Source organism: Rattus norvegicus, chromosome 12 (genome assembly GCF_036323735.1).
Source record: "Rattus norvegicus strain BN/NHsdMcwi chromosome 12, GRCr8, whole genome shotgun sequence".
Classification (NCBI taxonomy): Eukaryota; Metazoa; Chordata; class Mammalia; order Rodentia; family Muridae; genus Rattus; species Rattus norvegicus.
Window position 1 is genome coordinate 5,608,912 of NC_086030.1, and position 12,388 is coordinate 5,621,299.

General features: G+C 48.1%; 1 protein-coding gene across 5 annotated transcripts in view; it reads right to left on the reverse strand.

Annotated features, from left to right (window-relative positions):
* The window catches only part of Stard13 (StAR-related lipid transfer domain containing 13), a 396,060-nt gene that overhangs the window by 207,034 nt on the left and 176,638 nt on the right, over positions 1 to 12,388 (reverse strand). The window contains exon 1 of one of the 5 annotated variants that reach the window (XM_017598429.3): positions 3,680 to 3,963. The exons of 3 other annotated variants lie outside the window; for them this stretch is intronic. In XM_017598429.3, coding sequence (XP_017453918.1) covers positions 3,680 to 3,803 — 124 coding nt within the window. In that variant the 5' untranslated portion in view covers positions 3,804 to 3,963. Of the gene's footprint in view, positions 1 to 3,679; positions 3,964 to 12,388 lie in introns of those variants that run through there. One more of the 5 variants, XM_017598428.3, reaches the window with a different exon arrangement.

Below are 12,388 nucleotides of genomic sequence, written 5' to 3' on the forward strand. Positions count from 1 at the left end.
AGGAAGCTTTAGACAAGTCTTTGGGATTTTCCTCAATCATTAGCATTTGAAAAGAAGCTCAAATTGCTTAGAGGGGAATGGGTGTGCTTTGGCCTAAAGAACTTACTGACTTAGGCACAGAGAATTCACGGTGGCTGATTGGTGAACTGGGGGGGCACCAAAGGACCTGTCATTCACCTTCCTGGAAAAAAATGGTAGTTCATTTAGAGTTTATGACTGCCCTTGCTCTGGTGCTGGGTGGGGTGAACACCTACGGGCCCCAACAAGCAAGCTGTATGACTACTGATTTGCTTCAAATTTCTATAAGCTCATTCCACTAACTGTTACAGTGGAGTGGTTTGAGGACAGGCTCCATTAGGTGCAGAGGGTTACCCTTGTTTGTCCGACAGAGAAATAGCAGATAATCGGGTTCTTTTTGTTAAGGTTTCCGGTCCAGCTGCAGCAATAGAATGTCGCAGCCAGTCCCCATGTTTCCTCAAAGCCTAAGGTATGGGCATAGGTTTCCTCTAACATTTAATGATCGGAATTTGAATCCTGCTTTGAATAGACCAGCTTCGTCTTTGGGGGAAATTAAACGATCATTACTGCCCTTATAATGATTATGGAGGTGACAGACGAGAAAGACTCTTGCTGGCCCCGTGGGGATTAGAATCCCGGTGGAGAGGAAGCATGCATTGGTAAAGAGTCTTGTCTACTGGGAGTTCATTCAGCGGTTACAGCCCACAGTACTGCCAAGCCTGAGCTCACAGTACTGCCAAGCCCCAGAAGGACGCCTGCTGCCTCTTTTTTGACAGGAACTCGCTGGTACTACTCTGGGCCTTTCTTTACTTGGCTTCTTTTATGTCCCTGCGACCTATGTAAAGGAATATGTCTTTCTCATTAGGTAGGATCGCGCAGTTACATTTGTGTTAGGTCTCAAACTCAACACAAACGGCGGAGGTGTCTATTAACATATCCAAACTGATGCTAGCCAGCAGTTTCTCCCAGCATCCTTCACTTCCTACCTCATTCCTATAAAACCCAAACGTTTTGGGGTATGTGGGCTTTCTTCTCTTGTTCTGTTGGATTTTGGCTCTCCCCTCCCCCTCCTCCCTCCCCTGATCCACCTCTCCTCTCTCTCCCCTTCCTTGGCCCCTCCCCCCTCTTCCCACATGGCCCTGTTCAGTTGGCAGGTCATGTTCACTCTGGACTCTTCCAGACACCTCTGCCTGTGTTCTTCTTTAATATCTGTAATAAAATCCGCAACCTCGTAGAAGCAATCATGTCCTCCTTTAATTTCCCATTCTCATTCAGCTCTATTTCTTTTTTTGCCTTTCTGTCGAATTGACTGGACAACATTCCATGGTGAATGCGGTGTTAGAACATGGGCTTCCTTAGATCCCAATACCTTCAGAGCACTTTGGCTAAGCGACCCAAGTCTGCTTTCAGCACTGGTCCGCTAGGTTCAGGGAAAAAAGTCTAGCAGGCGAAGGGAAGCCAGCACAAAACTTTTATTTGATAGAAAACAAGACGGAAGTCCCAGTGTCCCCCAGCCCCCAGCCCCCCAGCGCATGCTCCCACAGAGTCCCTCCCAGTGCGCATGCTCTTGGGGACACAGCCCTCTGGATAGCTATTCTCTCTCATACTGCAAACTGAGTCTTACAAACATGACTTTCACCAACGGAGAGCACTTTCCTTCCCCGAATTGATGCCAACATTAAATAACTTAAGTATTTCAGTGTCTCGTGGCCAAAGTTCCATATTTCAGCTACTTGAGCAAGAAAACCCAAGAAAATCAATTTGCATCTAAAAAGCTCCTCCATGAGGTTGGCTTGGTTTTGTGGCAAGCAGCCCGGCAGCCTAGAGAAGCAGGAGTCCACTGTACAGAGAATTGTTTGGTCCTAGTTGAATAACCTTCTGGCATTTGCTGTTAGCAGAACGGTAAGAAGATTATGGGTAAGCAGATATTAATATTCTGATTAGAGATCTTAAAACCTCATACCACCATTTAAAAAATATAATCGTGCCGCTCTGAGTGAACTCTTACACTTAACATTCCGAAGCTACGTTTAGCCTTAATCTAACTTCATATGCTAGGTCTTAAAAATCTCTTCCGATACCTGCGTCCACTGTTTTCACCACAGTGTCTAAGATGCATGTCAACGTACTCTTCGAAGTATTGACAAAACTCTTTTACATCCAAGTTCTCCTTTTGGAGGAGTTGTAGTCATCTTTGGTCTCAGCTATGAAGACCTAGTAGTCTTGGAATCCCTCCTGGAGAGCCTTCTTGTTTCTGAGGAACTACTGACTTAACAAACTCCCAGGATTTAATGACAGACACTATCAAAGAGTCCTTTGCAGTAAGAATTCTTAAATTAAGAAGTTAAGCTCACTTGTCTACAGAAGTTTCCTGCCATCCTGCAGATTATACAATGTAACGTAACCCGAAAACAAGATGCATGCTCGAAGGGCTGGATGGGATGGGTTGTGTTGTGTTCTTAACTAATACCCCCTGGGGTAAGATCAACAGTCAAAATGACTGGGTGACCACAATTTATTTCTGGGTCCTGACTAAAAAGTCTGTTTCCCCCCCCTCCATGGGTGTTTACTAAATGTTTACTGTGCTGGAGAGAAAGTATGGATAAACATTTAATGCTTATTACACTCAATGTCAGAAACATTCAGGATGCCTTCTTCTGAGTTAGTTTGATAAGGGTGTTCTGTTTAAAGGGACCTGGACTGTGCCATCTCACCCAGAATGCTTTAAGCCACAAGGGGGACGTGGTGGCCTGGCTCTGACGGAGGAACACCACCTGGTGTGTGTGTGTGTGTGTGTGTGTGTGTGTGTGTGTGTGTGTGTGTGTATGGGGGGACTTGTTCTGCAGGTTAAATGGGGGAGAGGAGGAGCTCAAAGTCAAGTCTCTTCCGCCTGTGGCATCCTTCCCTTCTGCCAGGTTTTATACCCTTCCTTCTAGAATTCTTTTCCACTCCAACAGATGCCTATTACCGGAGAAGACAAGATCAGAAGACAAGACAAGAGCATCTCAGAGACCCTTCCGGTCACACCTCTCCTGAAATAATTCCTGAAGCATCTGGCAGCTCCCACCAGGCAAAGGACGCCTCTGCCCCGGAGCCTGCCAGTGGCGACACAGACCTTACCCCTAGACAGGTGTAATGCAGTGACTTCGGGGGTGGGAAGCCCAGACCCCTCACTGTGCTTGTGGCCCCATCAGGAGATAGAGGGTGGTCCCTGCAGAGCTGACACACACCTGAGGCCACAGTACAGAGGCTGGGTGTGGGTTAAAGAAGCAAGCGTTCTTAAGAACCACTGGGAATAATCACTCAGCATCGCGTCCCTCGACCGTGGGGCAATGATTTCTAAGTTGTAACTTCTCTGGCAGTTCCCATATAGACACTTCAGATCCCGAAGGCGTGGGGTGGGGGACAGTTGTTTGCATTCTGCCACTGTTCGTTCACCTGTCTCCCTCCAAACTTCTGGTCTCTACCGCTACTGTGAGCCTTATTAGCCGGCACTCGGGGGAATGAGCCACGTGGAAATGCCAAAGTGGGACGCAGCCATCAGCTACCTTTGTGCACGCCCGAATGGAGGAGGACTCTGTGGTCTGCGCACAGTCTAGCTGTCAGGCACTGTGCCGATCTGGCTGGTCTGAACCCGCACCCGGGGCCCCGGGACACCGACCTGCCAGCCGCCTCTCACGGACGTTCCTCCACAGCAGATCCCAGGCTCTGGCGCTGGAGTCCCGCAGCTGCTCGCTCAGTGATCTCCGGAGAGGCGCATACAGCGCTCTGCGTGGGCTGCTCATCTCAGAAGAGTCCTCATAGCACAGGGCAGCCTGGCCGCCGCCACTCACACCACTCTCGGCCACCCGGGACCCGGTGCGCCCGTCAGGCGCCCTACGAGGCGTCCTCTGCGCTCCACCAGCCCCTCTCCCCTCTCCTGCTGCGTCCTCCCTCTTTCCTTCCCTCCCTCCCCGGCTCCTCCCTGCACCCTAGCCCAGGCTGACAGCACGCTCCAGGTCTTTCCCTCACATCCCAAAGTTAAGGACTGTGCCATAGCCCTCGTTTCCTGGTTTTTCCCATCGCTTACCAAGCCCACTCTGACACAAGAGCCTTGATACAGCAGCAGTTAGTGCCCAAGACTCTCAGAGTTCAGAATTTAAATCACTTGCACTGAGCCAAACTGACCTTGGGGGGAGGGGGGTTCTACACAGTGTGTTTGAGTTCTGCAGTCCCTTCCTGGTTCCAATGACATGAAATAATTTTCAGAGCACAATCTACACTGACCATGAAGTGGACTGGGGAGCCAAAGAAATAGGAATTACAAGGAGGAAAAAATGGAAACCAGAGGAAACCAGTTTACTAACCAAAAGTATACAGTATACTCAGAATCAGACATTAACATTGATTCCTGCATGGAGGTGAGAGCGAATGAATTGTGCTGGTTTTAAACAACTACAACCTCAGTCTTTAAGAAAACTATTACCTCTTTGCTTCTCTATGAGGTGAGGAATGACCAAGATTCCTGGGCTTCAAACTTTTTACATAAGAAGGCAAAAAGACAAGCAAGGCTCACACCTGTAATCTCATCATTCAGGGGGCTGAGGCAGGAGAATTTCCTGGAGTATATGAGGACAGCTTGGGCTGTAGAGTGTCTTAAAACAAGACATACATGCATACATACATACATACATACATACATACATACAAACAAACAAATAAAAGATAGATAGATTTTAAAAATATTTTCAAAATTCAAAGTCAAGGACCAGACTACCTCAGCCCCATCCTCCGGGTCTTGAAATTTACAAGGTATTATTTGAAAGGTGTTTTTAAGGGTGTCAGAGAAATTATGACACTATTTGATGTAATTCAGTGACCTAATCAGTGCCGTCACATAAAATTTGGTGTAGTTTCAAAAGAGAATTCGGGAATTCTGCTCGTTTTTGAGAGCGGTCTCGCGCCTTGCCTAAAACTCCCAGTAGCAGGATTACAGTGCGCTCCACCACCCCTGGCCAGAGAACTCTCGAAACTGTTAAGTCTCTCCCCTTCCTGAATGTCTTTCTCCCATCTGACAAACTGTTTATTTCTTCTGTAGATGTCCCACGTGAAGTTTAAAAATTCAAGAAAACTATTTGACCCTTCTGTTTTATACATCACTGTTTTCTCACAGTGGAGATTAAAGCGACCTGCGTGGCCTCTGCTGACCTCTGCTGAGGTCTACCTGCTCAGCAGGAATGTCCTCCACGAGTCTAGAGATATCTAGGGTCAAAGAGAGCTACAAACTAAGCCAGCTATCTAGACCCCCCGCCAAACACTTTTCTGACTACATCCTGTGATTTGCATGCTTATGGGAGTGGCTAAGTGTGTATCTCACAGATGCATCTAGAAGGTGTGACAACCAAGTGAGCAGAGATAACAGCCCCAGAGAGGTTGTGTTTGCCTTTCAAAGGATCCCAGTCGAATTAGAGGCAATAGAGCACCTCCCTCCCTCCCTCCCTCCCCTCCTCCTCCTTCTCCTCTCTCTCTCTCTCTCTCTCTCTCTCTCTCTCTCTCTCTCTCTCTCTCTTCTGTCTCTGTCACACACACACACACACATACACACAGAGTGAGAGAGAGACAGAAGCGGGGAGAGGGAGAGGGGGAGAGGGAAAGAGGGAGGGGGAGGGGAAGGGGAGGAGGAGAGGGAGAGGCAGAGGGAGAGGGAGAGGGAGAAGGACAGGGACAGGGACAGGGACAGGGACAGGGACAGGGACAGGGAGAAGGAGAGGGGGAACAGTGCTATAGACAGTCAGCCAGACAAGCTATTTCAAAGATCAATGAGTTTCTAGAAGCCTGGACCCCAGTTGCATTTTTTTCATCTGGATAAGCATTTCTGCACTAAGATCCTCTGCCTTAGGAGTTCTTCTTAACCTATGAGCTTGAACACAGGTTCTGGCCCTGCAGATTTGGCTAGTTCTGGTTGCCGCGTGACTGTGAACTGGGGGCTGTCACAGAGAAGCCAGACAATCTCTCAGAACAGGTGCTACCCAAGCGTCCTGTGGCACACAGCATGCACAGCCCTGCAGGAGCCAGCTGGTGGTGCTACCGGAGGGCATCGCAGAGCTCAAAGCCACTCGTTGTTACCCAGGTCCATGCTCAACCTCCACCAGATCTGTTTCCAAGCCCTCCCTTCCTGTGGGGACCTGCATCTGTAGCGAGCTGGTGCAAATAAAATGTCCCCCGCTTCAGATAACAAATCCCCACCTTGTCTACCATCATGCTGACCCCACCACATCAGAGGCTGCTGCTCCTGCCCACGATCCATTCCCTGCCTCTCTGCAGGTTTAAGCCCCAACCGACATCCTTCTTTACCCAAAGCCAAAACCGAGCAAAAGCACCCATAGGAAAGCATGGTGCCTCTACTCCCTTTCTCTTGGAACACAGGCCTCCCTAACCAGCACTACACTCTTACCCCCTCACTCAGTCTCTAAGTCCCCTGTTCATGTCACCTCTCATTGTCAGCTCGGCCAATCTGTTGTTGTCCTTTCCGGAGCACATGGGGCTACTGGGTGCCGACCTTCCCATTTCTCCTGGCATGATCTCATCACGCTCCAACATGCTCGTGTGGACCCCATGTTCTTACATAAGACCCCACGTGGCTAGTCTCAAGGCTCAACTCAATACAGAAAGAAAATATATGAATTCAAGATGTGGCTGGAGGCCGAGACCCCATCAACTCACGTTTCTGCCCCTGGACATTAACTCTCTTGAGGATGGGGCTGTGGATGAGATGACATAAACCACTCGTCACATGGAGGAGAGCATTCACCCAATGCTGCCAACCACACTCTTTTATTACGTCACTGCCCCTGGCCAAAATCTTTCCTGAGTGCCTCTAACTCAACTATCCCGACATCCAATAGAAGTAATCCCACTAGCTTCTCTCGTGGCAGTAGGTCCATTTTCCCAAGAACACTTGCCGTTTTGTTGGTTGTCAGGCTCCTGGAAAGATGTGGCAGTGAGGCTGCCATGTTTTCTCATTCACTGGAGCATCTTCCTACTCAGAACAGCCCCTGACAGTCATGTTCAGGTAACACGTGTAAGGCACACGTCTGGCTATGCTTTGGGAGTCTTTCGTGGTGTACTTTCCTAACAGATATATCTAATTGTGCCCTCTGCATCTGACCATTTATCTTGTGCTAACCAACTAAGGCCGTCAGAGTCTGAGAGAGAATTCTGAGTATGCTGACCCGTCTGAAAGTCTTTACCCGTTAGTCTTTCCATCCCTATAGTAAACTGGTCTAGTTTAGGCTATTCTTTTTCTCTTTAAAATTTCAGCATAAAGAAAGTCACATTTTGGGGGTGACTGTTCTCTCTCCACCTCATGTTTTGAGGAGTAACCCTAATTGGAGGTCTTTATACTGTTGCTTCTGCCTCTTGTTTTTCTGTTTCTGAGACAGCGGTTCGTGTCTTCCAGAGTGTCCTCAAACCTACTATGTGTTGGAAGCTCACTTCGAACTTCTGATTCTCCTGCCTCTGCCACCTGGGTGCTAGATTACACGTATGCGGTAGCATGCCTGACCGATGCAGCCGCTGGGGCTTGAACCCAGGACCTTGTGCATATGACGTAAATACCCTACCAACTGAGCTACACCTCTAGCCCCCATCTTTATTTTTCTTGTGTGCTTCTGGAAAAGAACATTTCCAAATGGGAGAGATTGAGTCAGTGTCTCAGAGGTTATTAAAGATGTCGGCCTCTGAATCATCTTGACGCCTGCCTGCAGACAACCCTGAGACGTTCTTTGTTCTGTCTACCTCATACAGGTTGAGTAAACTTAACTTAGCACCCGACTCGCTTTATTATGTTGACATAAGGAAATGGACCCCTTGATATTCATCTATTCTGCTATGACGGCTCCAGTATGGAGCAGTTTCAGGTTTCAGTATTTTGGGAGATACTCAGATAGAGCAATGAACCCCAGTGGTGTGAAAGCAGTGAACCCTAGGAGTACAGCATCCGAGGGAACTTGCAGGGAGGCACTGACTGGCTTTGTGAGCCTGACAAACCACCTCTCTTTCCATTTACCCAATCTCAGCACCTGTAAAATGAGGATGGTTGCAACTTGAATTCTTTCAAGTGCCTATTTTTAATGATGGTTCTTAAATGTTTTGACCTCCCTTGTAGCCCACCACCTACCAGAAGTAGAGGAAAAGAAAGGATACGGGGTGGGTTTTGGGGGTGGGGACTATCTCCATCTAGAAATAGTTCTTTGGAGCAGCTCCCCTCTGTGTTGTCTGGAAATCGGCAGGCAGGTCACAGGTCAGCAGCCGCAGCTTGGGTAGAATCAGGATAGCAAACGTGAATCAGCAGTGGTGGCACGACCTAGCAGAGACAGCCAGGCCTCAGCCTCAGCTCGAGTCAGCAGGAGGGACCAGGAGGAACGCCAGGAGAAGTTCTCCACTGTGCCTCTCTCAGGGAAGCGAAGATCAGCAGAGATGAGAAACCCACAAGTGTTGCAGAGCAAGCTCTATAAGCAAGGCAAGCTCAGCCGCCAACGCTGTCCGTCAAGTCCTATTTATACTCTCCAAACCTCATGTGTTCTCCATGGGCCTTGCCTCACCACCCATGTCTGTCTCACCTGGCATCACTCTGACAATCAGCCCAAGTCTGCAGAAGCAGCAAGAAAGTGCAGCACACCACCGGAAGTTCTTTGGTGTGTTTCTCTCCATGGAGTCCCGACAGATGCAGCTAAGCTACGCACCGTAAGGCGGACCAATGCATGTGTGTTGTTAGTGAAGAACCCTACATCGTGTGTCCTTTCACGTGCTCGCTTCAGCAGACCATCCTTTCACCCGTGTCTGCCCCAGCAAAACGCCATCCAACCAACTTTCCGAAGAACCCTTAAGTTTCCACTTCAGGTGATAATGTTATTGCCTTTGTGAAGTTTTTGACAAGGATGAAATGCAGTGACATATGCAAACTCCAATGGTGACTCTCAAATAATTAACATTTACTGACCGTTAGCTTCTATCCTCACCACCACCACCACCACCACCACCACCACCACCACCACCACCACCACCACCACCATCATCATCAGAATCATTTTATGTAAGGGAGTTCTGCATTTCTCAGGAGATCTTGGTTCATCTGAGTCTGAATATCATTCTGCTAAGGTTCAAACGTCAGCCGCAAGTGACAGGTAGGGAAGCTAAGAGCCACCTAACTTCCCTAACCTAGGCTCCCTATGGGTCACATGTAGAGAAGAACAATCTCTTCTCCTCACAACAAGAGATAAACTACATGGGAGAGTGTTTTCTAGACCCCAAATGCCACCCGGGGGGTGGGGGGGAAGGTGCTGCAGACCAGGTGTCAGGGTGGAATTCTGCGCTGGAAGCATTTGAATGCTTACGAGTATCCAGTGGAGGTCTCCGTCCTCACACAGCATAGCGTCCCTCTCATGGCCCTGGGTTCTACCTGCCGAGGGGCTTTGAGGTCAGTTAAGTCATTTAATGGAACAAATGCACTCTAGGTATGGCTTCTTTCTTTCTTTAACATACAAACTCTCAAAGACCTGACACTGGCAGAGAAGGTGGTTTAGAGACGCTGTCTGCCTGAGGAATCAAGCCCATCAGAGAACTCAGCATCCTTGAGCTTCTTCAGAGCTTGTCACGTGACACTCGTAACCCCCAGAGGTTTGGTCAGCGTAACTGAATAGAATTGTTGCCTGTCTAGTTTGTACAAGCTCAGAGGCTGGGAGACAGTAAGTTAGAGCCACTGACGGAAAGTTGTTTTGAAGAGTAAGCCCATTTCATTTTTTAGCAGTGTAGACTTGACTTGTACAGAAATCTGTCAGCTTAGAGAAAGGCTAATTACCTAAAACTATGTCTTGAGTGGAGATGGCTCAATGCAAGGATTCCTTCCCTGTGATTCCAGGCCCTCTAGTCCTTGACGTTTTTTCAGATACAATAGAGACCAATGAAGACCAGGATTCTGTGCTATCAACTCACAGCAACATTTGTTACTAACAGAACTCCCAGAGTATACATAGTATCACGAAAGGTATCTCAATTTGTGACGTCTTTAAAAAAAAAATGTGACTCTCAACATGGAGTTCCCAATTCTTTTCTTTAACAAAATGAGTTGAAAAGTATATATTTTTAAATGTTGATCAAGTTCTGTCTTTTTAGTGTTCCATAGTAGCCTGGTAAGAACAAAGGGGATGACCGCATTTATTTCTAGAGCAGTGAAACTTACTCCCATCGTTTAATGTGTAGTTTTTCCTGCTTTCATGAACACTTTCTCCGTGCATGTGAGAAAATAGACTATTGCTGCACTGTTAGATTGCCTGTACTCCAGTGGCCATGTGTACTGACAATTTTATAGTTTTGGTATTTGGTTTTCGAAAAAAATTATTTTGTTGCCGGGTGGTGGCAAGCGCACACCTTTAATCCCAGCACTCAGGAGGCAGAGGCAGGTGGATCTCTGAGTTCGAGGCCAGCCTGGTCTATACAGTGAGTTCCAGGACAGTCAGAGAAACACAGAGAAACCCTGTCTCAAAAACCAAATGTGTGAGAGTGTATGCTATTACACACACACACACACACACACACACACACACACACACACACCAGTTATTATTTTAGAATAAAACCATGAAACATTGGATAGGAAAAAAATCGTAAAACCAAACACATTTTTGACATCCTGGGAAGTCATTTTGGGTTTGTTTGTTTCTTTGTTTGTTTTGATAACTCTATACAACAGGGTCCCACTTATATCTGCCTTTACATTTCTAATGCTTGAACAATAACAACTGGTTGTTGAATTCAAGTTTCTCAGCTTTGCCATCTCCATCTTTTCCTATGCCGCCCTTCCCCATCATCAAGCTAAGAGCCATCCCCTTGGATTTTGCGATAAACCCCACTAACTCCAAACCGACCCGAGCCCGTGGGGCACTCTGTCCTTCTTGGTTTCTCCCTGTTCCCCGAATTACTCCTTCACTCTACCGGAATTCCCAGGGAGTAGGGACTTGGACTTGAGGACAGGGTTTGGTGTAGAACAGGTGCCCCATAAACACAGCGGACCAATCAGTGAGCTACTCACCACATCCCCAGAGGGCATGCGCTGTAGCTGGACTTTCTCGGGGCTGCCTGACTCTGTTCTGTGCCTCTGAGCTTGGGTCCTCCCACTCACAGCTCTGGGACCTCTGCTTCCATCTCATCTACCCATTCCCCAGAGCTAGGTCACCACCCAACCTGCTCTGCTCCTGAGATCTTCTCTGGGGACTTTGGGTCCTTCTACCACTCCTCATCGTGCCCTGTGCTTTTTACTTTTCTTCTGCTGTATCAGCCCCGCTGTTGTGGGTCCCACCCTCCCTTCCCTGAGCCAGGCTTTCTCCCGCTGCCCCATTATATACACACACACAAATCTATTTTAGCTCCTACTACAGAGAGAATCTCTTGTGTACTGTATGGATGCAGCACCTGTCAATCAAATGCCGATTGGCCTATAACCTAGGCAGGAAATAGAAGGCGGGACATGTCGTAGGGAGATTCTGGATAGACAGTAGGTGGAGGATTTGCCTGAAACCATGGAGGAGGACAGAAGCATGGGGCTAAGCAGAGGTAACCAGGCACATGGCAGAACGTAAATGAGAATAAACAAGATGATTAACTTAGGAGCTAATCGGGGAACCAACCAAAGCTCTCCCCAAGATGTTTGTAAACATATTTTGAGTCTTAGAGTCGTTATTCCGGGAGCTTGGCTGGGCTGGGAGGAAAATCTCACACTTAACATCCACACTTAACTTTCCCCGCTCCTGTCCTGCAAGGCCTTATCTCCACCCTTACACCCGGCATCACACACCGTCAGTCCTTGAACTCTGTAGTCATGACACAGTGCTGGTGGAGCGAGACACCCCCGTTCCCCTGGGGCTGGGGTGTAGCTGTTTGCAGCTTGTCTGGTCCCTGGTACCCAGCACCATTTTCAGCTGTGAGAACTCCCTCACTCCCCCCCGTAAGGCTTGTGCATACTGTTTGCAGACACCCTCACCACCATTGCTGGCCACCATTTATAGAAAAAAACCCAAAGGGCTGGCAGTTCTTTCAAAGAATGGCAACCTCTGTGTGCGAGTGGCTCTGCTTGTTATTCCTGCTCAGGACTCACCACCTCTTTCCTTCCCAAAGCCGTAGCCAAGTTCTACAAAGTGATGGTTCCATCCCCCTATTGGCATGTGATTTCCCTCAAACGGCTATCTCCCAAGGGAGATATATGACCTGTGACGTAGGATGAACCATTTCCCCTTTGTTCTTGCTTTTGCTTTCTATGGCTTTAGTTACTCTTGGTCAGTCACAGGCTGAAGATATTAAACATAACCTTGGCAAATAAACGACGTGCGTGTTCAGA